The following is a 27992-nucleotide window of genomic DNA, read 5'->3' on the forward strand; positions in this document are numbered from 1 at the left end:
ATGATTTTATCCACAGTCTTAGAATAAGATAAAATAATTTTACCATTGCTATATATCATACTAAGATAATACATAATATTATATACTGATTATGCTAATTGCTTATCATTACTTTATTTAAAAAAAAAATATCTATATAAAATTCAACAATATATATAGTGCAGTGGTCGGCGACTAGCGTCCCGTCAGTACATGGCTGTTGTATGACCCGCTTTAAATTCTAGAACGAGCAAATTTTGTTATACACATTTTATTATTTTAAAGTTTTAGACAACGTATTTTTTTATTTTTTATAATAAATAATTTAAAAATAAAAAATTGTTATTTTTGTTTGGCCCACAAACTTTATAATTTGTGAATGTGGCCCACGAGTCTATAAAGATTGCTGACCACATACAGGGTCCGACAAAAAAACCTCCCATATTTCTAGAGGCAGTTGCAAATAAACAAACAAAGAAATAGAAAAAATTCTTTTATTTTTTACTAATAAATATTTTGCCATTTTTAATTATTTATTTCAAACATATTGGTGAAGTGGTGTCTTCCATTGTTAAAACATCTTCGAAGCCTTTCCTGATAGTTTTTCATAATTCTTTGTGTCATTGCTGGTGTAATGGAGGCCAATTCCTGGTGATTGGCTCCTTCAGTGCTTCTAAGAATGCAGGGTGATGATCGTACACTGTGCCATTAAATATCCCCGGTGATCATGTTTAAAAAATTTTAATTTAGAATTTTTTTTTAAATTACGTTTTATTTTTGTTGGTTTTTATTGCGTTTTTTTTGTTCCTTGTCATTACATCTACTAAAAGTGACATGTATACCACTATCCATCAATACCCTCTCCACTGTTGTACCACACAGTACTATTTCTAAATAAGGATGGTTTTTTTTGCCAGACCCTATATGATTAAGTTAACAACAATAAATCATAACTAATAAGCTTTTAGATGATTGAAATTCAAATATGGTTTTAAAAAGTTTGCATTAATTACTCTTATGAAAAAGTAAGTAGGCAATACAAGTGCAAGTACCAAAAATGTAGTTCTATATCTAATTTATAATGTTTTTGATTACATTTTAATATAGTACAATAGTCGGTAACTTTTTACAATCCATTTTAAATCCAAATTATAGATCATCAAGCATTGTTGATCATTAATAAAAATACAGCATAATTTTAATCATAGAAATAATTATAAAATCACAATAAATGCTATAATCACTGTGATCTGCAGATAATGTTGTATAGATGAGTTAAATTTTTTACTAGTTGATTCTAAAAATTATCACTGTACATACAAAAAAAAAAATTACTATAGATTAAAATATATTACATGAATGTTATTTAATAAATAATTAATATAATACATTTAAAAATATAGTTTTTTAATATTTTTAGATATTCCTATTAATGTATAAATATTAAAATAAAATTAGAATGTTTTAAGTATTTACAATTTGATAAAATATCATGAATTTTCTTCATGTTTGACTCTGGACAGGGCTACATAAGATTGCTTAGTATTGTCATCATACCATCCAATTGGTCCAATTTCACAGTCAGCACATATAAGATATTTAATGCCCGATTCTACAGTCTTTGAAAATCCAATATTATCAAAAATATACATATCTGGAACCATCCAGTAATCTGTCAACAATTCGCATTCGACGGCCTCACAATTTTTTTTCTGAGACATGTGTGGAAGATTGAACTACAAAATACGAATAATTAGTAAATGATTAATTAAATAATAAGAAATGTTTGAAAAGTTACTTCGATTCTCAAATACTTTCCCATTGTAGATGACAAAATCTTAGACGGGCATTTTGTACAATAAACAGTATGTTTGTTTTTTTCTTCAGTAATTAGATGGTTAAAGTTATTAATAACATCAATTGTATTGTCTTCAGTCATTTTTAAGAGTAAACTATTTTACATTAAATATTAATAAAATGAAATGTGAAGAAATTATTAATTAGTTAATAATAAAGTTGGACTTAACCGAAATTGTAAATCCGTCTTATCAAGGTATCACTGCGGTTCTTTAGTTTTGATAATAATATTGATAACGAAACCAGGTTTGTTCTGTGCTTGTAACAAATATAGTAACTTACAGTTTGTAATAATGATAAACATAGATGATAATAAAGGTTTTATTATTCACTTGATCCAATAGACCAATTTATTTATTATAGGTGATAATAATGGAATAGATTATTATTAATTAAGATGTAGATAGATAAACCATTTAGTTGTTGTGGTTTAGCCATATCTTAGTCCGTGTGTTTAGCGAATAGTGTTAATATCAAAGTCCTGAATGTGTATTTCATTGTAATAGTTTTTTTATGTCTTATATTACGATCATGTTTTTTTAAGGTCAAGGATATGAGTTCCACAAACATTTTATTCACTCTTTAATTTACAATTTATATTTAATTTGAACGTCGATATTTTGAAAATGGGTAACCGATCATCGTTGCTGTTGCGTAAAGAAGAAATTGCTCAAATTAGAAATGAAACTGGATGTAAGTATTGAGTTGGTATAAGTGCATATAATTATATTGACTTAACTGTACATGTTTTTTTTAACTTTTTAACATTTCTTATGTATAATAAAAAAATAAAAATTGTGTTAAATTATCTAGTTTCAATGAATTTAATCCCAGTGTTTCATATGTATTTATATTTAAATGATATTAAAAAATAGAATGCTAGCTTTTATGACATTAACAAACTGGTTCTTATTTTGGGGATAATATAACTACAGGCTCATTAGCACTCATATTAATAATTTGCTTTCCAACTGTTTTTGTATTGTTTAATTCTAGTGAAAAAAAGTGTTAATTCAATTATGACTTAAAAAAATTGTTACCATTTTTTTTTTAATTATCTGTTTTTCTTCTTATATTTTGTGTACCAAGTCAAATTATAAATCTATGATATACACAGATTAACATATTTAACCGAGTTATATGACTAAATAAATTTTTATTAAATTATTTTACAGTCACTGCAAATCAAATAGAACGTCTCTACAGTAGATTTACCAGTTTGGATAGAGGCGATTTAGGTACACTCAGTAGAGAAGATTTACTGCGCATACCAGAGTTGGCTATAAATCCTTTAGGAGAAAGAATCGTTGATTTATTTCACGCAGACTCTGGGAATAATTGTGATCGTATTAATTTCTTACAATTCATGAGAGGGCTATCTAAATTCAGACCAATTCGACCAAATAAACCAAACAAACAAAATAATAGAATGGAAAAAGTGAAATGTAATCATTAATTATTAACAATAAACTGTTATAGGATAGCCTTTTTAATAGTGTATCAATATGAACAATATGATTTTAGTTGCCTTTGATATGTATGATGTTGATAATGATGGTATGATATCAAAGGATGAGCTATTGGTTATTTTACATATGATGGTTGGTGCTAACATCAGGTAACATTTTAATGATTAGTATGTTTTTTTATTTCTAAATTTTTAATCTTTTTTTAGTGAAGAACAGTTGTCTATAATTGCCGATAAGACAATTTCTGAGGCAGACATAGATGAAGACGGTTTGATTTCATTTGATGAATTCAATAAAACATTTGAAAAGTCTGATATCGAACACAAAATGTCAATTAGATTTTTAAACTAATTGAATATGCCCATTATCAACAGATCATTCCGCTCATATGTTCTTTTAATTTTACAAAATTTTCTAGGTACACTGAATTAGTTTTAATATTTAAAGAAAAATTATTATTTCAATCCAAAGACCAATAATTTAATTATTTTTTATTATTTTATTACTAATAGAGAAAAAAATTTGAATATAATATAATGTTATAATATATTAATATATATAATATTTATAATTTACAAATTTTACTGTGTTGTATTTCTTTAACAGCAAAAGGACAATTTTAACACAAAAATAATTATGTATGAACATACAACATTCAAATTATCTAAATTTCAATTACCGAATATATAAATAATAATAATAAAAAAATTAAATAACAGGACATTACAATAAAAAATACTTTCTATGCATTGGATGAGACAGCTAGTTTCTTTAAATGTTCCATAAACAGTTGCAAACTTACATCATCTGTCAATACTGGTGCTCCACCATCCTAAAATTAAAAGTTGATTTTAAAATGATCTGTCATTTACAATAATAAATATTAATTCAATACTCACGCCTCCATAAGCATACATATTATTATGTGTTTGAGATGGGTTAACTTTGCATAATAAAAATCTTGCCTAAAAATAATTATGAGTTTTAGGAAAGTTTATTATAATAAAGTTTTCTTAAAAACTTACTTGACTACCACCTTGTTCGGTGTCAATATACCGAGGCATTGGAAATCGGGTTTTAAGAATTTCTTGAGCATCATCAACAGGTGCCTGAAGCAACTGTTTGAAGTTACTATACTCTGGTCTATTTTGATAATCCATTGCTCTCCATTGAGCTATAGTCTGATATATAAATAATCACTTTTTTTTTAAGTCTATAAAAGCTAAGTGGGAAAAAACTATATACAATATTAACTCACCTCTCCGTGGAATATCAAAATATGGAAAAATGTGTCCATTAATAATATTTTGTCAGGTTGAATACTACTAGTATCCAATAGTACAGGTTCTGGCCTACCATTAAAACTATAGCTATAAAGAATTGGTTGTATCATGATTAAACTTTGTGTAACATCTTCACGCATCAACATGTGTCTAAAACAAACATTTTTATATTATCTGTAGATACTTTTTTTTTATTAAGTTTCTTTATAAACAAACCTATAATATGATGTTTCATCGGGGCTGTTATTAAAAACTTGTAGAAATTGAGACCTTCTTAAATGATACATGAATTGTGGATATAAACTGAAGTTTTCTGGTAATCGGAAACTATTTGGATCATCTTTTTGGTAATCACCAAATTTTTGACACTGTATTTAAATTTCAACAATAATTAAAGTTTATTTTTTATAATAAAAAAAAAATACTAAATATTTATTACCAAGCGTATAAGCGTACGATCAGCCCACCGCATAACATCCGGACTGTCTTCAGTTTCTGCGCGATTCACTACCATACGAGCCATTAAAACTGCAGATGCTTCTTGATCAAATGCAGCACTAACATGCATCATATTTTGAACAGGGTCTGCCCAACTTAAAAAATAAAACTTGCAAGTATAAAATAAAATTAATTTTATATATATACAATTACATACTTCCTGGCTAATGTAGTGACTCTAATCCGTTTATGACCACTGGAATGTTGGTACTGAGTAATAAACTGAATACAACCACGTCCTCCTTGAGGTATTGGTGATCCATGCTAAAAATAAGAATATTTACATAAAAATAAATTAAATGTTTGTGTTATAAAAAAGTGTTTAGGATTATTTACTTGATTAACAATCTCAAAGAAAAATGCACATGTAGTGTTAGGCATCAAACTACACATTTTCCATTGACATGTGCCACCTAAACCTAAGTCACAGTCAGATACACATGGGTTCTTGATACTTAATGATACACATGGACCTATTGCACCCATGACTAAATAAAATATATTCATTAAAATAATTTACATTATTGAATTGTAGTACAAATATAGTATATAGTACAATGAGTATTTACTTTTTAATTCTCTAGATGTTTTTACTTCCAAAGTAGCATTAAATGCCATTTTTAAATTGTTTTCATGATCTCGTGCCAATACCCTTTGGAACGTTTGCTTGAATAAAGATGAATTAAATGAATCACCCATTACCATATGGCCACTAAAATAAAATAATTAATAAAAATAATTATTTTTATCTTACACAATAACAATAACAAACCCAGTTGTATTACAACATTGTTTCATTTCCATCAAACCAGTTTGATCTAAAGCACAAGCATAGATATCAATTGTATGTCCATTGGTTGCTGCACGAACTGCCAAGGTATCATAATGCTTAGTTGCTTTTTTCATATATGGAGCATTATCTTTCATTATTTGATCATGAGAACGAATTGTATCCGATAACTTTTCATTTACTACATGACCTGGACCTTGGGAACATGCTCCACCAACAAACAACATTATCCGTGCACCAGTTTGTGGGTAAGTAGACTGGAAAAATTACTGTATACATTACAAAATATTTTCATTAAATAATATTAATTTGTGATTACCTCCAGTAAGCTAACTGCAATTGATAATGCCATTCCTGTACTCCTTAATGGTCTCATACCTTGTGAAACAGGCCATGGATCTTTTAAAAGCTCATTTAATAAGTCTGACATATTTACATCACAATTTTGAACTGGTTGTATAAATCTATGAAATAATAATAATATTTATAAAAGAACAAGTAAAAATAATATTACTATGAAAATACCGGTTTGCTGGTATATTAATTTGTTGTTGTTGTTGTTGTTGAGGTACACCAGCTTGTGCAGTTGGAGCAGCATATTTACCAATTCCTAATATATCTTGGATTTGTTTTGGTGGTAAGTCTTTAGTACCTCTAAACACATATGACTTGGAAATACCTTCACAACCCAATTCATGAACCTAAAAAGATATGTAGACACATACATTAGATTCATTAAATACCTTTATAGTTATATAGTATATTTTTTACCTGAACAACATTCCCAAATGTGATTAATCCAACAAGAGCATTTGGTGGTAATAAACTAAGAGACATTTGTAAAGAGTCTTTAAGAGCACCAAGTTCTTCATCATCCATACAAGTATCCACAACAAATAAAAATATAGGTGGCATGGTTTTAGCTCTCTAAATGAAATATAATTTAATAAAAATCAATATATAAATCTAAAACGTTATTACTTAACAATAAATATTTAAATTATTACCGTTATTGAGTATTCAATGGTAGAAAACGCTGGAATAAGTTCAGCTGGTTGGTGTTGATCTGAAATCGCTCCATATTGAGGAGGAAACTAAACAAATTAAAAAATATGATCAATATAAATTTAAATAATAATTAAGACAAAAGTAGTCATACTTACAGAATTACATTGAAAACAAAAATTACATATCCACATTTTTCCTCTATAATCCACTTGACATAAAGGATTTAAAATTGCTCGACAAGTATTTCGTGTACATAATACAGGATCATACTGTATTGGAGGTAAATCTATTTTTGCATACATAAAATATTAGAAATTAATTTATCTCAATTTCAAAATAAATTATATACTAACCCGGTCTTTCTTTCAATGGCTGGTAAAGACAACCTACTGGTACAACAAGACGGGTAGCTTCTAGCCTACTAGCTGGCCAAACATTCCACGACAAACGGACACCATCGCGCTCCTCATTTTGCTCAATAAATTCTTCGTATGTTGACATGTTTACTAAGATTAAAAAAAATATAGTTTGATGAGCGTAATTTTTTTTATAAAAGGGCAGTAATCTGTGATGAACTACAAATTGATAATAATACTTTTATATTATGTTGTTAAATTTTATCAAAAAAGTACCTATTCAATTGCAACTTAATTATGTTAATAAGAAACAGGATAGTTCATTTTCAAAATGATTTAAATTATAAAAATAAATTAACTAAGAAAAGTAGGTTATCTAAATAATATTTAAGAAAATTTAAATGCTGTATAAAATAGTTACTATAGTCATGAATCATAGTATTAAAGAAGACCTATTAATTTAATTTAAAAACAAAATAATCATAGGTACGTTTTAAAGAAATATTTGATAATAAAAAGTATAAATAGTAAACTTGTAGCATATTTTATATTTTCAATTTACCTTAACAATGCGTCAATGAGGCGATTTTCATTACTCTTTCATTAACTTTTATAATTTAATATAGTATTAATTTATATTAGAAGGTATTAAAAATTTAGAAACATTGAATACTGAAATGAAATAACACCTGAACACGTCACTGGTAACTGGTAGGCGGGCTGTGGCATATTCTGTGGTATAACTTTTGATAATAAACCATAGTTACACGCACGGCTAAATTATCACTAAATTTATATACCATATTTTAATAACCACTTTTACCTATACCGTGTCGTGTCGTGTCGGGAAATGGCAGCCATTCTTTGATTAGCCCAACCAAATGGCAAATATCATCTATAAACTTACTGATCTATAGTATTTGGTCCAACCATAGATATCTGAAAATATTTTTATATATCTGTGGGTCTATGACCAACTACCGTGCCAGACTTGTATTTATTATTTTGTTAAAATCTCAAATAAAAAAAAAAAAAACTAAACGTTCACGTAACACATATTTTGTTTAGGAATAATGTTATTTTTTTTTCTAGTAAAAACTTGAAATTTGTTAAAAATCTTAAAAAAAAATATAGGAAAGTTATACAAATTATTGGTGTGCTAAACTTCACCCCTCTCAATTAACGCCCATGTCCAGGGGTCCGGACCTCTTCCTTATTACGAAATTTTAAAAAGTAGAAAAATTTTAGTGGTGAATAGAGTTTATTGTCTTATTGACTATATATTTTTAATATCTATATTAAAAAAAAAATGTTGAACCTCCCACCATCCGAAATTATTAAAAATTGGTGCTAATTATAAAATATAAAACAATTTGTAAGCCTCCCTTCTTTACTGAACAGAAGTTCTGTATGCACGCCTGATATGCCTCATTCTTTAAAAAAAGTTTGGAATATATTCTATGACTAATTTGGTTTTTGAAATAGTCATTTAACACCATGAACTTACATCGACTTATGAGAATAAAATCAAAACTATTCTTGAAAGCAATACTGTTCGGGACTTTTCTTTGATATTGCTCAACCCTATAGAGACTATCAATTCAGGGGTTAAAGTGAGGGGGGACGTAAGAGAACTCAGTCCCCCTACATCTAATGGTGGTTAAAAAGCGTCCCCTTTAACAAATTATTCGTAAAGTATACCAGAACACTTCAATTATATTCAAACATTAGTGAATTTAATTCAAAATTTCGTTGAGATTAAATCTTCTTAGTTTTTATTTTTTACAAATGCATGTTATTTAATAGTAAACATTTATTAAACAAAATACAATTTATGTCCCTATTCAAATATTTGTGATGGTTTTTTTTCTAATTGCTCTTTATTAAATAATGTAAAGTATGAATGTATGGTATTAAGCATGCTATTAACCTCGCCCGTGTGTAGAATTTGAAATTTTTCTTTTATAATTTAAAGCACTAAATATACTACATTTTTATGATATAAATATTTTTTGTTTGGTTGATTTCTTTAATTTTCTTAGTAAAAGACAACCAATACTTACGACTTATTTTTATGAATTTATGAGAAAAAATATTCTCTTTAAAAATATTAAATTTGTATAAAACGTTTGTAATTCGTAAAAATGTATTATTTATGATATAAATTTTTCATGAAATAAATTACAAATATAAACATTATTCAGGGATAAAAATTAGTGTAAATTCCAACTTCGTTAATAATTTATTTCAGGAAATATAATTGACAATGAAAAATCCATATAAATAGATATTGAAGAATAAGCGCAAGCACCTTAGAACAAAATGCACAATACCCTAATCATTGTTTAAAAGGACTTTAGATAATCAACTGATCATAGCTTCTATAGGATAAAAAAAATCTGCAAACATTGGATCGGAAATCCTTTGCCCTCTTTTCAATTCTAAAACAGAATATTAATTTATGAATCAATTTTAAGATCTATTATTTGATCACATAATTTTTTTTAGTAGGAAACTGTTAACTCACTTCTAAAAAATAAAATCTTTAACTTTATTAAGAACACAATAATTTATAATAGTATAGTTGATATTCGTTGGATTACTATGAAATTATAAATATGGAAATATATTACTATATTAGTAAAATAAGGAACTGGAGGGGTCTATCCCACTTATCTTATTTCCCTCTAAAAATACACCTATTATACGACAATTACTAAATTTGTACAAACATTTATTTTTTACTTATTAAAGCTTATTTTGGAGATTAAAGAATATTCAGACTATGTTTGAGTTTAAAAATATATGTATTATTGTTAAAAAAAAAACCAATGTTAATTTACGTGAACACAACGTACAAGGTTTGTTATCACTATAAAATAGTCCTCTAGTTTTAGTCCCTCAACTTCAGTACTTCACACACGTGTTAATTAATCAAGCTTGTTTAACTCTAGTTAAGGAAAAAAATGGTCTTTTTTTTTTTAAAAAAAAGATAGATTGTTATATTGTTTCAAATGCAATTGAACCATTTGAACCTAAATAATTTAACAAAGAAATGAGATTAGAGTGCAATAAACATTTTGAAGCTTTAAGATTAGATTATTTTAAGTTTATAACATAATATTCAATTAATGGATGGTAAATAAAATATTATAAATTGAAAAGTTAAATGTAAATATATAAATACTATCATAGTATTATATATATATTTTCTTATTGTAATTACTAAGGTTTTTTTTAGTTATTAGAATAATATCATCTTAAAATTTCCAAAACTTAAAAATCCACTTTTTAAAGTCATACAATTGGAATAACAATCCGGGGTCCACTAAACTTCAGTCATTTTGGTTTCATAACAACTTAAAATTAGCTCAAAATATACAAAATTGTATCCACTATCTACCAATATACAAATATGCATAGCAATCCATTTATTTCTCAGATTCACTACAAATCTTCTGAAAAAATCCGTAAGAGTATAATTGCCAATTGGTGTACTATAGCAGTGTTTAATAGGTGTGAACAATGTGGCAATGTTCAATGAATGATTTGTAAACATTTTCAATTGTTTGTTGTAATACTTTTTTTTGTAGAAATTGCTATTAAAATTTAAATAATATAAAAAAAAGAATAGAGCTATAAACTTAATTTATACTTTATTAATCTACTATGCATAGACCCAACTATCAGTTTAGGTTGATAGTTACAGATATACGGATATAACTCTTGGAGTTATACCTAAATACCTATCATATATATATTTAAATTCTATTAAATTTATACCGAGTTACATGAACAATCACTAAAAATTAAATTAATGTGAGCTAATGATCCCTTGAAAATGATTTAGTGCTTCATTAAATTAATTAATTTTTAATGCAACTTGACATTATTTGATATTAACAAAATAGACATTGGTCATATCGAGACCAGGCACCATACTGGGATTTCATTTATATATCAATTCAATATTCATATAATAGTTTTGCACTAGATTTTAAAGTGGCGATAATTTATTTATTTAGATAAAATCAAAAGTGTTAATTTTAATTAAAAGGAAAATACTCTCTTTCAATAAAAGATCATTACATATATAATGATCATTATCAATGCCATTTTTTTCCTACCTTGAACAGGTATTATTTTTTTTTTCAATAAATTATACAATACAGTAAAATCATATTTTAATTACCTATTAATAAATATATACAAAAACAACAATACCAAAAAGTACCAAAATAATATAATAATGAACACGGAAAAAACTAAAATTAAAAATGCATAAAAACAATACAATTATATAACATATTTTAGCTGGCCACAAATCTTTTTCTTAAAAAATATTGTTTTAAATTAAATTGAAGATATTTGTAGTCAAATAGAATCACAATAAACAGAATAGAATGTTTTAATTGTTGAATGTAAGAAATAATGAATAAACTTTAAAAAAAACTATAAAGTGTTAAATTTGCTGAAAGGAAAGTTGTTGTTAAGGTAACAGTATCCACAAATTACTGCTAATCCAGCAACAAGCCCACTGATTATAAATGTCGTGCTCTAAAACAAGACACAAATCCAATTTAGTTAACTAATTTCTACATCTAATAATAAACTAAAGATATTAATAGGTTAGGTTTTTTCCTCAAAATCAAGTTAACTCTATAATAATAAAACATATAGTTGTTTTCATAAATATGGAATAGACTGTTGAATACCACATACACAAATTATTATTTCTACTAGTTTCAAAAATAAACTCGTGGTAAATTTGTTTTGGGAGAAGGCTTAAATATATATATTTTTACTACTCTACTGTAAACTAAATTGTCTGTGCACAGTTATGGTTATGATTTTTAAGGATACTTAGGTATAATATTTGGTAATTTATTGAAAAACAAAGTATAAAAATAATGTAATATTATACCGTATTTTTTTCATCTTTTGGTGATTTTTCATTATCATCTTTATGTCCCAACATTTTTTTATATAATTCTCTTTCTTGCACTCTCTCTTTGACTAATGCTGCTTTAACATTGCTGAGAATGTTCTGGACAGTTTTATTATTTGGATTTATTTGCAATGCTTTTTCAAGCTCACGAGCAGCTGCCACATTTTGTCCTTTTAATGCTAGTACCTTACCCTTACGCATAATTGCTTTTTCATTACGAGGTTCAACAGCGAGTACACTATCCAATGTACTTAAAGCTAGATCTAAACTATTCATAGACATGTGGACAGCAGCCATATTATTTAATGTCTTGACACGTTCGCATAGAATATCATTTTGTTCTGAATCTGAACCAATCTAAAAAAGATTAAAGAATAATCTAATTATTCTGTGATTTTTGGTTTGTATTCATAATTAAATTGTATATATATTATGCATATATAAAACTTAATCATAAATGTTTACATTTTACAATCAACCATCTATATTTGAAGTAAATAATATAAAGTAATAATTATTATTGTTGAATTAGTACAAAGAACTAATATTAATTTATAAATTTATAAGTACTATAATTTATTTTTATTTCATAAAATATATTATACATAGCATATGAATGTGTCATGTCATTTCTATGTACCTTAATAATGTAATGTATGTGGAGAGAAGTAGTTAGTGATTGTTTTTAATTCAGATTATTTTCAATTACTATATTTAATATTGACTCTTGGTTCCTAAAATATGTCATATTACACCCACCCATTTGATTTTTTTAATTTGAATTATTTTTGTTATACTAGTCATTGAAACAGATTGTATAGTTCCATGTTTTATATTTTTCTTCACTAACTAACTTGTCAAACATTTAGTTGATATGAAAAATAATATAATGTTATGTTGTCAGTATTTAGAGTGTTAAATTAAAAAATTTAACCATAAGTGATAACAAAATACTACTTTATGGTACACAATAGTAATCCTATTAAAAGGACAACTGAATTATAAACATGTTTAGTTTTTGTTTTTTTTTTGTTTTAAAGAAATCTATGATTGAAAATCGAATATTAGTAAAATGGAATTTTAAATGTTAAGTTCTAATATTGTATAACTGAAATTATTTCTAAGATTATGAATAGCACTTATTTTGTCAAAAAAATATTGATAATTAAATTATGAATGATAAAAATACATTTTTTTTATATACATTAAAAAAAATGTAGTAAAAATATTGTGATTTATGAAAACCTCAGTTAATTTCATAGTTATTCCTATATTAATAATATTAATATATTATCATACTGTATCTCCTGGTCCGCCAAAATATTGAAGAGCTTTTCGATAAATGTGTAAAGCCATAGTGTTTTCATTACGTGCATACCACCAGTTTCCTTTATCTTTTTTTTTGAGCCTATAACAAAACAAATAAAACTTAAAAGTTATTATATGATTTTCTTGTTTTAAATAAAAAACAATAAATAGAAATATTTTAATACAGTATCCTAACCCCCAAGTCAGTAATATCACTGGTCTATAACTATATAGCAGCACATAAGTGTGCCGTGAGTCAAAACCGTAGTATAATTAGGTGTTAAAAATAGAAATTTCTATTAAAATTTTTATTATTTTATTACTATAGTGTACCGTCAAAACGTATGGTTATAAGAAATGTACAGTGAACATAAAAAAGTTGAGAACCACTAAAATAAATAAAATAGAATAAATCTAACCTAATTCCACCATGGCACCATGGTATTATATAATAAATAAAAATTTTAATAAGTCTTTTTACAATTATTTTTATGTATTTTATAAGTTATAACTCATAATAAATAAAGTATATGACTAATCACGTTGTCCACCCTTAATACATTTGTATATACATAGTGATATAAATATATGAGTTTTTATTTTTCAACGAATTATAACCATTTGTATAAATTGTTACGTTTATATTATATTTAAAATATTATAAATATGACACTAAATCTAGAAACGATCGATATATGCATTTATATGCTTAAAAATGTCAAATATGTAAAAATAATCAAGAAAAGTTAACTTATTTGTAATCTAGACTTCATAAATTGAATTTATATCATACTCTGATATAATTCTGACAGCACAAAAAAAAAAAGTAAATATGTGGTATAAACATCCGACCTTTAATAATGAACCTAGATTGTCAAATGTAATTTCTAGTTTATATTAAATTGTAATTATTAATGAATGGCCAACCAAATATCTAAATATATTTTGCACACATAAATATTAATTATGTGATAGTTAAATTCAAAAATAATTAGATACAAATGTACAAACCCAATTTTAAGCCTTTCATTTGGAGTAAGGTCATCTGGAAGTATTTCTGGTTTTACAGTAAGTAGTTCTACAGTATAAACTAATCTAGCTCCACCTAGAACCTTTGGACTCAATCCCTTTTCACCATAACCAAAACGTGATGCTATTTTCAATTCAGCTATTTCACCTACATTCATTAAGCTTAAAGCTAAATCAACACCTTGAATTACCTAAATAAAATAATCATTTAAAAAACATTGAATGTACTTTTTAAATATAATATTACCTCACAGTCACCAAGAGTGATTTCAAAATTTTCTTCTTTTTCAAATATATCATCATTATCTTCAAGTCGACCAACTAAATTTATAACAATTTGTTCACCTTTCATTGGCCGTTCATCAAGAGTTCCTTGTTTAATGATTTTTTTCATTAAATCTCCAGAACCTAAAATATCTTGATAAGCTTGTACATTTGGTTCACCTTCACTCAATGGTTGAGGGAGAAGAGCTTCTTTATTTTTTTCACCGTCCAATTGGATATTATTAGAATTAATAGAAGATTCCATAAAACCGCCTTGTTCAGCATTTATAAAATCAGAAACTTTGGAAGTCACGTTTGGTGAAATGGTGTTATTCTGCTCTAGATTTAATTCCATGTCTTCCATTTTAAAATAATTAAGTGGTGTTCGGAAAAATAAGTTCAATAATTAACACTGTTGATCACCACAAAGACAACCGGCAAACAGCATGAATTGTGACAGTCAAAAATTGAATTGAATTATTTACAGTCTGAATGAATAAAAAAACTAAATAAAATAATAAATGATTAGAACAATTTACAAAAGTATTATGTAGAATTGTGAATATAAATTAATAATTACTGAGTAGTGAAATTATTTTAGTAGTTATTATTTTTCTGGTATTTCAAGTAAAGAGTAGCAATTGGTACAAGGTAACTAAAATAAATGATTTGAGTTTTTGATTTTGGAATAAAAAGAAACTGATAATAAACCTCATTATCACAATATCACTGAAAAATAAGTTCATGTCATCAGAACAGCAGGCTTGCCGTTGTTCATATATTATAGCATAGACCTATTAACTTGAACTATTATTATCAAACTAAATTCTGATTTACACCTATATTGATTATATATTTTTGTTTATTACTGTTCAAACATTTTAAACTTCAAGTTCTAAATATTTTCTATTTTGTTATGTCAGTTTGTCAGTTTGGTTGTAGTGTTGAATAATTCGATTTTTTTTTAAAACTCGTGGTTAAATATCAGTCTGTACTTAAAAATACTTCAAATACCTTAAATCGTGGATCATAGATATATTAAATGTAGAATATCTAAACTGTACTATTATCCAATATTTTTATTCTATAAAAATTTAGAATAAGTATATATATATATATGAGAATATAATACATATTGTTAACTAATTTATTTGAATGTATCATCTTTGATAAAAACAGATATCAATGTTTGTAGACGAAAAAAAGTAATCATAACTGTTATATTAATTATAACAATATATACCTACACGCACAATGTCTCAAAACGAAACAACGTTTGTAGACGAAGAAAAGTAATTATCCTACTTGTCTTTTTTTGAGTATTAGATTTATTAATAAAATAAGTTTTAATGTTAATGAATGTCAACGATTATATATTCTGATGAATTAATTTCTTCTATGGTTAGGCACCTATCATTTTGTATATCAACTTCTTACATTATACTGACAAATAATAATGTTTTGATTAACACTCATTAAACTTTTTTCATTTTGTTAAATTATATAATTTTTTTCCAGTTTACATGACCTAGTTAGTTCCTACGATATATATTACACCCTACTCACTTCCCAATTCAATGAAAATGTAAAAATAAACTTAAATTGGTAATATTTATTATATATTTAATTCCTTTTACTATTTTAATCAAAAATACAGTTTTTAACATGTAAATTTATTTTCTGATTAATACTAAAATATTAAGGAAAAAAATATTTATTAATTTTTATTTTATCTAACAATTAAATTATTACAGTTTCAAGTCATTAGTTTGTCGAAGATTGGTTGAATGTGGTTGGATGGATGAAGTAACCATGTTATGCAAAGAAAAGTTAAAGAACCGTTTATCTAAAGGACAAGCAGTAAAATCTATTACTGAAGAAGATTTATTTAATGATGTTGCTCCTGATGCTAGAAGTATGATATTTAATATTAACAAAATACTTCAATAAATAAATAAATAAATTACTATTATAGGAATGTTACCAGATACAATCAAAAGAGAATTAAAAGTAAAAGTACAAAATAAATTATTACAAACAGCTGGATATTTCGACGAAACAGATAGTGAATCGTAATTCAACATACAAGTCTTATCCTATTATGTATACAAAGTAAAATTAAAATTTCATTTTTATTAAAATATTTAATTCATCATAAACGAAAACAAATTTGAAATTATATTTTTTAAATTTTCCAGTTTTTACACCCATAAGTTATTACTTACTAGATATAATTTCCTCTTAGAAACCACTAACAGTTAAAAATCAGTTTTACAGTGCTAAAGTGATAGCTGATAAAAAAAAATAAAAAATATTGTGTAAATTAGAATCTAAAATCCATGACCTAGAGTTGCTAATAATTCAAAATTAAAATTCAAGAATCTGAAAGTTTATCTGTTGAAAAAGAAATCCTGAGACTGATGGTTATTACTTATTTGTCATAGATTTAATGGAAATAAACCTAGATATATTGTTGAAAGGGTTAACAATTATCATTTAAGGTCTAAGGAAGTATAGATTATTTACAATAGCAAATTATACAAAAATATAAATAATAGTTGGTAGGTATATTTATTTTTATATTAAAAACAATTTATGTTATACAATTTAATAAAACATATCAAAAATGTGCCGAGCATTTAGCATTTAGCTTATTAATTAAAATCTACAGACAAATTATCGAAAAAAAATTTTCTACTAGACTGAAGAAAATTAATTATTTTTATTTATATTAATTTAATATTAATGCTAAAAAATTAATTTCTAGGACGGTATAAATAATAATATAGGATATATAACCCTATTATTTGGTAAATTATAAACTAAATTTAAAAATACAAAAAAGTTGATTATAATATATAATGATTATTATAGTAATTAATAACAAACTAAATATCAATGAAGATAATATAGTGATTGTTCATAGATTTTAATACTTGTAGTAAAAATCATTTATTTTGGACATTCAGCAAATACAACAAGTATATTTAGTCATTCATTGATTTTGGCCACAAAACCATAAATATAAAATAATAAATTTAATAATTTTTTCAGTAATATAAAAACAATATTTAATGTTTAATTTTAATTAATCTAGTATTATTTGGCATTTATTTTTATTGATTAATGTACAAATATACTTATGTCTGAAATTAGTATTTGCTAAATGTCTAAATGGAAAATAGTAAGTATACATTTTAAACAGATTCAGTAGGACTTTGAAATTCACTTAAAGCCTTTATTGGATTTTGTACTTTCTTTTGAGAGCCTTTTCTTACTTTAGCTCTAACTTCTTCGGGTTTTTCTGGTCTTACAAGTGGTTTTTTTTCAGGAGCTTTCATTTTCCAAACAACAAGCTATGGAAATAAATAACATGAAAAATTAACATATTTTCTTCCTTCATAAAATAAGATAATTACTTTTTGGAGATCTGCTCCTTGTCTAGGGTATTTAGTACTGGCTACATATGAAGACTTAACAGTTAATACAACAGCATTCATTAAATTTTTTGCTGCTTGAATTAGAGATGTAGCACTATCCAACTAAAAATTAATTTTATTTGATAATGATGCATTAGACATTTATATATACAATAATATAAAAACATACCCCAGAAACAATAAGTTCACCACTTATATTTTGTACATCAGCTTTAACTTTAGACGTGATATTTAGCTGATGACAATACAAAGCAATACGTTGTAAATAAGCTAACAAATCTTTTTTGGTTGATGATTCTGGACATTGGTCGGCAATTTGTCTAGTAAGTTTATCTAATTTTGTTCCAGCTTCTGAAATTTTCTTAGCTGCATTAATAACATCCATGGTAGTTTTTAATGGTCCACGGCCACTTAACAAATTAAAAAATATGATTAATTGATAAAAATTATAAGCTAAGAAAATTTAAAATCAGTTATATAATAAGTTAAATATTATTAATAAATTATAAATTATAAAATATTTTTCAAAACATACCGGGTGAAATCTGTCATTTCCATCATGATCATGCACATATGTTTGGCAAGAACAATGATATCATTTCCTGTATCATCCCATTTAGCTACCTCACGATCAAACTTCAGTTTTTCACTCCTAAAGAATTCAACTTGTTGAGCGATTTTTTGTTTATCTTCTTCTGTCATTTTTCTCATAGCTTCCTAAAATACATCATTAATACAATTAATAAATAAATAAATCAACAATTACATCAAATTATTTTAAAATATTATAGTAAAAAAAATGAATAATAAATATTGTCAATACATACACGTGCTGTAGTAATTCCACTAATATCTGGATACTCATCCAAAGGTTCTCCAGTATGAGCACTTGCTATAAAATTATTTAAAGTTTATTATTTAAGTATCATAAATACTTTAGTTAAAAAAAGAAAATCGGAACTTATTTGACACATAAAAACATACTTAAAAAAAAATGTATCTTAAGAAATTTTTTTAATCCTAATTATATTACAAACTTAATATGTTTTATAGGTAACTTATAACACTTACATCTACTCCTTGTCTCAACTGTATAATGTTCATCAAACTCTATATCTTCAGGATCTAATTCTTCATCAGTCTGAAATATTCAAATCATTAATCATTTATATTGTTTAGTAAATAAAAATATGGAATAAATTTTATACTCTATTCATGAGAACTGCTCGACGTATCTCTCTTACACCATCATAAACAAGTCTAGAAGCATCAATAAAATCATTTTCATCTACTTCTTTAGGAGGATTGGTTGATAAAGCTTCTACAGCTAACTCAACACGTTGAGCAAAGTTGGGCATAACTAAATTGAAAAAAAAAACAAAAATTATTCATTATTTTTATGAATTTAATTAATTATTACTTTATATTTACCTTGATCACGTAATACTTTAATTGCTTCTAATACACGTTCAGTATATATACCCGGTTCATAATTATCCATTTCAGCAGCTACTACATTACAAACTCTAGCTGAACGGCCTCTAATTGCTCCAGCAGTTCTGTCTAATGGGTCAGCTGATCCTTCTTGAAGTGCAAGAACACATTTATTCACATCTTCCAAAATATGACTTTCTAAAATCAAATAAAATAATGTTTGTACGAGCTTAAAAATACAATTGATAAAAGTAATTCCATACCCGAAACAGCTAAAAAGTCATCAATGGTTGTTATATCGTCAACAGCTTCAGTCAGTAATCTAACTTGTGCTTGCCAAGCATCTTTAAAAACATCCATATTGTCAAGTGCTAATTTAGATCTGGGCCGAACAGCAAGAACTCTAGCTGCATTTATCACTTGTGGACATAAATTCTCAATTTGTGCAGCAGCTGTTCTGACCATTTTTACGCCATCTTCATTGTTTGACATGCTACACGCAAGATTAGCAACCTAAAAACAAAATCATCAAAATTAAATGAGTAATAATATAATTTAAAATTATTAAAGCTTAACTTACTTCAACAAGTTTGTTTGCATGTTCAGTGAATACTAAAGCACATTCTTCAACTTCTTTTTCATCACCTGAATGTGCTGCTTCAATCAAAACAAGTAATGGAACACTTGTTTCTAGAAAGCTTTAATTTAGAAAAAAAAATAAATTAGTTAAATTAAAAATTAATTTACTTTGAATTAATTTTACCTATCAGACACATGATCTACAACAGCTTTACGTAATTGTCGTCTCAAATCTCTGGTCTTACGGCACATATGATCAATAGCACGTTCCAATCCTTCACTAGTTTCTTTTACACTCATCTATTAAAAGGAATGTTTAAATTATAAAATTATTAACTCATATTTTAATTAAAAATTTTAGTATTTATCCTATATCATTAAAATGGCATGCCTTACTGTGATTTTTTTATTCATGCAAAATTGAAAAAAACAATTGAACATTGTAGGTGACATTGTTACAGAACGACAGTTAAACACAATGTATAATATTAAGTATTAACAGAACTAAAGTGTATCAAATTGCATAGTAACTACAAACTCAATTATGTACATATTAAAATTAAATTGAATCATGAAGGTAACAAAGGTGTGGTTATTGTTTTAAATTTGTACTTACAAATTAGTTACAATTGTTATATGTACAACTGATACTTGAAAATAAAGAATTTATGGGAATACAAAGAATTAAATAAAACTAAATTATTACTTAAATTGTTTTAAGACTATATGGATATAATAATATATAATCATTAATTCTAGTTAAAAATATAATTGAAACTGTATTATTGTAAATACTCAGATATATTCATATGCATGTATATCAGCAGTTCCCAACCCATGGGCCGTGGGCAGCGTAGAACTGGGCCAGGGACCATATAATATTAACATTAATAACATATTTATTTAAAATAATATTATTGTATAATTTATCATATACCTAATAATATTGTACATATTATATATACATGTATATAGGTGTACTATTAATCATTAGTGGGCCTCAAAAATTTTTTTACAAGATTAGTGGTCCTCACAACTAAAAAGGTTGGGAACCGCTGATGTGTATCATTCAAATAAGTATATTATATAAAAACAGTAAATTTATGCTATATCATTATTTAAAAATTTTAATTAAATGTATTTAAACATTAAATATACTTAAACATCATTGAAAAATCTTAGATTTGTAATGGTAGCTAATCACTAATCATAAAATATAAAAATAGTCAATGATTCAAGCTTATTAAATTATACTGTAAGTAGTGTAAGTTTACCATTACAAATTAGTATCATTTTAAAATCCCTAAATTTATGAATTCTAAAAAATTTAGACACACTGTATTAATGTATACTGCTATGGTGCCATAAAGAAAATGCTCAAATAGAATTCAACACAATTAAATTGAATTTCAAGATAATTACTACATTTATGTATACTCCATTCTAAAAGAGAATACATCAGGCGGCAACCAATTTCTGTTTGGCAGTGTGCATTTCCCAACTAACAGCATAGGTAATGAACGGTGGAAAGGGGTAAAAAGTGTGCAGAACTGGTACATGCTCTTTTGGAACAGAGTATATGTAGAGTGATTCTTTTATTATTAAATACTCATTATTTCAAAAAGTGTTGACTTTTTTCAAATTGTTTAGTTTCATGTTTAAAACCATATTACATTTTTATTTTTGTCAACCTTCTATTTAATAGTGAAATTCCTATAAACTTTTGATTTTCAAATGGAAAACTATATTTAAAATTTCATAAAATAGTAGGGCTATTTTTTTTTATGAATTTGAATGTTAAAATTACTATTTTTCATTTAACCCCGTTAGTGATCTATCCTCAAAGTTGAGTTGTTTGAAATTTTTAGATGTTTGTCCTACAGGTTATTACTGCTGTGAGGAGGCGTTGGTAACTACAGGTACAAAGCATCTCTGCGTCGATAGTCAATAATGAGTTTATTACACATGATTATATGGAACATGAAGTAAACTGAAACTGTCCAACTTTGAAAAGCTATATCTTGCTGAAAAATTAACGAAAAAAATAATAATTTGAACATTAAAATTCTTAAAAACTAGCCCTATTAATTTAGTATATTTTAAGTATAGGTTGCCACTTGAAAATCAAAAATTAATAGTGGTTTCACTATTAAATAAAATTGTCATACAGTTAGAAAAAGCACGAAACAAAATATTTTGAAAACAAAAAAAATGAAAAAAAATCAATACGACGAAATAATGAGTGTTTAATCCGAGTTTAATGATAAAATAATCACCTTGTATACTTAATACTTAACATCATAAAATATGTGAATAATAATTTAAATACTTGGACTGAATTGCAAAAGATATTTAATAATTTAATTGAACAACCATGAGCAACTAATTGTATTTAAGAGACCATTGATTACTAATGATTCATAAAATGTTTATTAGTTTATTATATTGAATTAAACTCCACTCGACTCATTAAAAAAAAAAAAGATTAGGTAATCGTGCATTCAAATATATTTTAGTATGATAATAACTATAAATATGAATTTTAAGTTATAGAACAATTCTTTCAATACACACAACTAAGAAAATACAGATTAGTGATTTAAGTGTAAAATTTTGTTTAAAATAATTACACAACAGTGATAAAAAAGGGTACACATAATGGGTATATTTTGTAGTCTATTTCTAAAAAATTAGTGTTAAGTGCAAGGAAGAACAATTTTGTTTTAACAAAAACCATACCCTTTTTCCGACCCTTTGGAGTTGCAATTGCTGCAAACACCAACATAAAAATAATAATTCTTAATGGAATATAAAGTTAAATGTATTATTTAAAAACAAATTTGATATTGATTTCTTTATTGAAAAAATACTTACATTAGACATATATTCAGAAAGCAAATCCTGCAATGCTTGGCGTACAGCATTACACTCTGCAACAATTCTTTCTCTACGCTCATCACGAGTACATGAAGAATCAGCCATTAATGCAGCTCCACTAATAATACTTTCAAGTCGTTCTTCTAAAGATGGACGAGTACGCACTTCGTTATAAACAAGAGGATCCATAACCATTCTTTCCTAAAAAAAAAAAAAAACATAAAATATATTTAATCATTATCATAATTATTGTAATATTTTTAAGGCAAATATTGATTAGAAGGTTACAAAGATTCTAATAAAAATTGTTTAATGCAAATTTGAGTTAATAGTTTAAAGTATAATAGAAAAATGTCATATAATTGAAGAACTTCATTAATGATCATTATTTATATATTAAATGTGTTCAACTAACATACCAACCATGGTTTGAGTTTAAGCAGATCACAAATAGTTTATTTCAAAGGAATTCATTAAAGGCAATATAAAGAATGCGCGCGCATGAATTGTGTGTATAATAAGTGAATTAATATTACTTTAAAATTAAATACTTTTTTTAATTAAGTCTTTATTTTAATTTTTTATAATAAAAACAAATTTCTAAATTTCTATAATTTAAAGATTTAAAATTAAATTTGGGCAAAATCTAAGTTAAATTTAAAAATGAGTGAGTTTTCTCACTATTATAAGAAATTTGTTATCAACTTATTAGTTTGATCAGCTTAACCAACAATAAAATAGGGTACTAATTAATGTCCATTTTTAATCATCTAAAAAATAACAAAGAATATGTAATTACATCAAAATCATCAAGTGCAGCAGCCAATTCACCAGGTCCATCATAAATTTGATTTCCATTATCGTTCATTGCTGCAGATCGACCTTGGGCAACATCACTAATAGTGTTGACAGCTTCACACACTTGTTTTAATACAAAATCACGATTAGCTTTAGCTGCAGCAAGTTCTGGATGTCTTACATAAACCTTGAGAGTAAATCCATATTTTTTTATCTTTACATTAGTTAGTTTTTAAATTATCAAAATTTTACTTTGGAAGCAGTTAACAGCATAGTTGAATGTTTTTTTAAAATAGCACGAGCTGCAGCTAGATCATCACGTAATTGAGGGTCTTTTAATTCTTGTTGACGTTTTGCAGCTTGACTCATAAGTTCACTAGCACTTCTACCAAATACTTTAATATTGTCAAGGAGTTCAGCTTGACTTGAAGCATTTTTAACTTTTTCTAAATCATCTTCAACCTAAAGTTAAATTAAAAATATATATTTTAATCTTTAACCTGTTGAATTAAGTTATTTCATAAAATATTATATCAATTAATAAATAAAGTTAATAATACTTACAACTCTTAATGATTTCAATAATAAATGTACATCAACCATATCTGCAAGTATAAGTAGGCGTGTTACGGCTGATAAGAGATTTCTTGCCGCTCTTACCATATTGCTACGTTTAGCAGAAGCACAAGGATCTTCAGCAAACTCTCTTGCAGCAATACTCATAGCATCACCTATATAAAATAATAAAGATTACGCCACAAACATTTCCAAACATAACTTCGTATAACATTAGTACTTGAAAAATCATTATAAACTACCATATTTATTAAATCATGCTACACTGACATATAATAACTTCTCAATTAGTATAATGAAAAAAAGTTTCATTTTATCTGCCTAAATGGGTTTTATGCTAGAATTAAAATACATCATTCATAAGTTTTTTAATAAATTAATAGAATTAGGTATTTATCTATATTAGTGATAGTAAGAAAATATCAAAATAAAAAAATCTGAGGAAATCATTTATAGCCGATTTGCTAGCATTATGTACAACCTAAAATTTAAAGTCTCCCAATATCTATTAAAGAATTATACCAAGTATATTTATCACATTATACAATTACAATTTACAAGCTACAGGTATTATAATAAATTAATTACATTGTATGAAATTATTTATTTAAATTCATTAATAAATAGTTATTAAATTTAATGGATATTAAATATGAAAAAATGTATATCGTTATTAATATATACATATGTATCATATATAAATTAATTTTATAATTTTTCATTATTTTTTAAATTGGACTACACTCATAGATTTATCTATTTTTTTTTTATGGTTTTCTCACGTTAATTTCAATATTATATAATATATAGGCATAAATGGTAATTATTTAAGATGTTTTTTTAATGTATCAAATTCTAAGTTTAATGGTACTTTATACCAATGCATTTTTGACCAAAACTATTTTTCTGTTATATTTATATTTGTAAAATGGTTTTTTTTCAATGCTTAGTTGTTATTGGTAAAAAAATATCTTTCTATATACTATACATTTATTTAGTCCACTATGAATTAAATATAGTACAAGGTTTCTTGTCACTATTAACTAGTAAAAACTTATGAAACAGATTTTAAAGAATTAAAAATATTTTTTTGTGAAATTACCAGTTTTTCGAACTTCTTCAACTGCAGCTAACATTTCTTGTTTTATATCAGGATTTTCAAAAGCGATTTGTTCTCCAACTTCGATAAAATTTTCTGTCGCTTTTTCAACAGCAGCAACTAGAACATGAGCTCTTTTTGAACGTCCTTTCTTCTTTCGTGAAGTACCTTTAGTGTTTACCAAAGTAGTCACCTGCAACAGTTACCAATATTAGATACTATTTGACTAAATAGTTTTTTTTTGATACAACTACTTACTTGTAAAACTAATGGTTCTAATGTCTTTTCCACAGACATAGTACGTATCTCTAGATTTTTGGGATCCCATTTTAGAGTAATGGGACCGAACTGATCAGTCATGATGTATAATTTATTTCTCTATAGTTATATAAATGTCAAGAATTAAAAACTGTTTGTAACTTTCATATGAGTGTATGCATATAACGTATAGACAACACCCAAGCTATGACAAATATTGAATTACAGTTACACTACACAGAAAACTGAATACGAAACGATGATATCATCCAATGACGATCACGAATACCATAGTATTGTTAATTGTAACAACATTATTTCAAAGATTAGCAATATTATACACAACAATATCAAAAAATAATAATACAAAGAAATAAAGAATAATCAAATGTTTAGCCAAGTTTATGACATAATAGATAGGTATGTCAGTAACTTATTGATACGCATGCCTCCTGGACAACTATTACTACGCCCAACCATAACCCCAGTTCACCAATTCTCATTGGTCGTTTGGAAAACCTTAAATGGCCAAACACTAGTAACATAAGGGAAAAAGTGGTGTTGCGCAGATTTGGTTAAGACTCTAATCGTTGTTGATATACCTCTCTATTTATTTTCGTCTATGATTTTTGTGTTTACCTTATTTCCTCAACGCAGATAAGTGGGACGTCCAACGTACCTATACAAACGGTGAGTCATTATGATTCATCCGGAACGTCCATTTTGATTGAGTACTTTCAAAGATATTCCTAAATAGGCGGGATTTCTCTTGTAAATTCAAACATACATTTATAATAATACACGGACAATTGGTTTCCGGCTATTTTTTTTGTTTTTGTTTTTGAGATGACTATCAAACATCATGTATCAGTTGTAGTTTTACCGTGTTTAAAATATATAAATATATTACCAATTTTTTTACTATAGTTATGGAGTGTATAATGTATATAATACATCAAAAAAGACTATGCCCACATTAATAACATATCTGAAACATTTAACAATACATTTCAAAATATTAACAGTATTAAACATTCAAGTATTTATAATTTTTATTGAATCAATACAAATAATTTAGTCTATAACGATAATATCTTTGACAAAAAATAATGAAGATGTTTTTTTAAAATTATTTTTTAAAACTTTTAAGTGATAAAGAAAAAACATTGTATTTATTTGTAATAGTTTTTATATTAACTTTTCAAAAGATGAACTTTTGAATTACGTGTATAGCCTAAGATAAACTTAGGCTAAACATTTACGACACTTTCGTAAATTGTAAAAAAATATTTTGTATTTAACTTTTAAGGTGGGGACTAATTGTCAACATATGGTGTTTTTTTGCAGGGACCAATAAATGTCTTATTATGATTTGGATTTGGATATTTATATTTCAATGAATATAATACTGTTTCTATTAAAAAAATAATTTGAGAGTGAAACCATAACGCTTAAAAACTTAGTAAATATATTACATAATATGGAATAAATGCACCACGCCTCTCACGAATTTCGAATTTTTTTTTTAAAGATGTGTTTTTTTGAGGAAACCATTATTTTGGAAGTTATAGCCTTCCAAAGTTTGCGACTTTACGTTTGTACGCATACGCACCACACTACTGCTGCGCGGAGTGCCTATAACATATTTAGATTTTTTTTTTACGGGCACAATTTTAAAATTCAAATTCAATTTAATACTATGGTTTATTAGACTTATACACATATAAATATAACCTAACAGTTGATACAATTAACGGAACGATTCTAGTTTAGCAACCTATCGACTTAAAATTTTTTTTTTCAAAATGTATGGTTTTTAACGCTTAATAGATTGGTTTGGAATTAGTGTCACTGGACGCTCCCTTCCCTCACATTGCCACCGTAATATAGTAATCTATTTTATCTATTTATTTATTTACTTATTGTTTTTCTATGTAATAACAGATTGTAAATGTCTTTTATAATGATAATAAAAATAAAAAAAAAATAGATCGGTGAAATCAAAACTTATTTAACATTACTTACTTTTGAAGTTTTTGCATGTAAACATTGACAAACACTATTTTCAAAATTCATAATAAATCCTTTCTTAAATTAGCTGAATCGAACATGTTTATTTAAATAATAATAAAGGTTAAAATT

The 27992-nt window shown here is 25.9% G+C and overlaps 6 protein-coding genes across 9 annotated transcripts; 2 read left to right on the forward strand and 4 right to left on the reverse strand.

The window, feature by feature from the left end:
- Positions 1 to 1320: 1320 nt before the first annotated feature.
- Positions 1321 to 2016, reverse strand: LOC113550207 (guanine nucleotide exchange factor MSS4 homolog). Its single transcript, XM_026951917.1, has 2 exons — positions 1778 to 2016; positions 1321 to 1715 (listed from the first exon to the last, which is right to left on the reverse strand). The coding sequence occupies exons 1-2, from the start codon at positions 1916 to 1918 to the stop codon at positions 1470 to 1472; spliced, it is 387 nt and encodes a 128-aa protein (XP_026807718.1). The 5' UTR covers positions 1919 to 2016; the 3' UTR covers positions 1321 to 1469.
- A 125-nt stretch (positions 2017 to 2141) lies between these two features.
- LOC113560521 (calcineurin B homologous protein 1) lies at positions 2142 to 3689 on the forward strand. Its single transcript, XM_026966444.1, has 4 exons — positions 2142 to 2529; positions 3012 to 3281; positions 3361 to 3454; positions 3512 to 3689. The coding sequence occupies exons 1-4, from the start codon at positions 2463 to 2465 to the stop codon at positions 3654 to 3656; spliced, it is 576 nt and encodes a 191-aa protein (XP_026822245.1). The 5' UTR covers positions 2142 to 2462; the 3' UTR covers positions 3657 to 3689.
- A 95-nt stretch (positions 3690 to 3784) lies between these two features.
- On the reverse strand, positions 3785 to 7956 carry LOC113560519 (protein transport protein Sec23A). 2 transcript variants are annotated; one of them, XM_026966443.1, is made up of 17 exons: positions 7803 to 7956; positions 7238 to 7390; positions 7040 to 7170; positions 6884 to 6970; positions 6648 to 6803; positions 6402 to 6577; positions 6196 to 6340; positions 5859 to 6133; positions 5656 to 5798; positions 5423 to 5574; positions 5244 to 5350; positions 5028 to 5181; positions 4805 to 4956; positions 4564 to 4738; positions 4331 to 4486; positions 4205 to 4270; positions 4048 to 4137 (listed from the first exon to the last, which is right to left on the reverse strand). In XM_026966443.1, the coding sequence occupies exons 2-17, from the start codon at positions 7383 to 7385 to the stop codon at positions 4048 to 4050; spliced, it is 2313 nt and encodes a 770-aa protein (XP_026822244.1). In that variant the 5' UTR covers positions 7386 to 7390; positions 7803 to 7956. The 2 variants fall into 2 exon arrangements, with proteins under 2 accessions (XP_026822243.1, XP_026822244.1); XM_026966442.1 differs by lacking the exon at positions 7803 to 7956 and having other exon boundaries at positions 3785 to 4137; positions 7238 to 7385.
- A 3453-nt stretch (positions 7957 to 11409) lies between these two features.
- Positions 11410 to 15489, reverse strand: LOC113548238 (peptidyl-prolyl cis-trans isomerase FKBP8). The gene is made up of 6 exons (XM_026949013.1): positions 15370 to 15489; positions 14773 to 15294; positions 14508 to 14716; positions 13488 to 13596; positions 12165 to 12545; positions 11410 to 11797 (listed from the first exon to the last, which is right to left on the reverse strand). Exons 2-6 carry the CDS (start codon positions 15151 to 15153, stop codon positions 11693 to 11695), a joined length of 1185 nt encoding a protein of 394 aa, XP_026804814.1. The 5' UTR covers positions 15154 to 15294; positions 15370 to 15489; the 3' UTR covers positions 11410 to 11692.
- Positions 15490 to 15645: 156 nt separating this feature from the next.
- On the forward strand, positions 15646 to 16954 carry LOC113549068 (enhancer of yellow 2 transcription factor). 2 transcript variants are annotated; one of them, XM_026950219.1, is made up of 4 exons: positions 15646 to 16081; positions 16308 to 16394; positions 16544 to 16704; positions 16765 to 16954. In XM_026950219.1, the coding sequence occupies exons 1-4, from the start codon at positions 16044 to 16046 to the stop codon at positions 16863 to 16865; spliced, it is 387 nt and encodes a 128-aa protein (XP_026806020.1). In that variant the 5' UTR covers positions 15646 to 16043; the 3' UTR covers positions 16866 to 16954. The 2 variants fall into 2 exon arrangements, with proteins under 2 accessions (XP_026806020.1, XP_026806021.1); XM_026950220.1 differs by lacking the exon at positions 16308 to 16394 and having other exon boundaries at positions 15649 to 16081; positions 16765 to 16941.
- A 779-nt stretch (positions 16955 to 17733) lies between these two features.
- LOC113548065 (catenin alpha) lies at positions 17734 to 26248 on the reverse strand. Of its 2 annotated transcripts, XM_026948724.1 has the most exons (18): positions 25851 to 26248; positions 25596 to 25785; positions 24482 to 24648; positions 24170 to 24379; positions 23919 to 24104; positions 23117 to 23320; positions 22982 to 23011; positions 20427 to 20542; positions 20244 to 20361; positions 19927 to 20176; positions 19661 to 19861; positions 19438 to 19589; positions 19301 to 19370; positions 19057 to 19121; positions 18765 to 18946; positions 18399 to 18639; positions 18209 to 18331; positions 17734 to 18145 (listed from the first exon to the last, which is right to left on the reverse strand). In XM_026948724.1, exons 1-18 carry the CDS (start codon positions 25950 to 25952, stop codon positions 17987 to 17989), a joined length of 2766 nt encoding a protein of 921 aa, XP_026804525.1. In that variant the 5' UTR covers positions 25953 to 26248; the 3' UTR covers positions 17734 to 17986. The 2 variants fall into 2 exon arrangements, with proteins under 2 accessions (XP_026804525.1, XP_026804526.1); XM_026948725.1 differs by lacking the exon at positions 22982 to 23011 and having other exon boundaries at positions 25851 to 25961.
- Between the last annotated feature and the right edge of the window lie 1744 nt (positions 26249 to 27992).

This window comes from Rhopalosiphum maidis, chromosome 1, assembly GCF_003676215.2.
Source record: "Rhopalosiphum maidis isolate BTI-1 chromosome 1, ASM367621v3, whole genome shotgun sequence".
NCBI lineage: Eukaryota > Metazoa > Arthropoda > Insecta > Hemiptera > Aphididae > Rhopalosiphum > Rhopalosiphum maidis.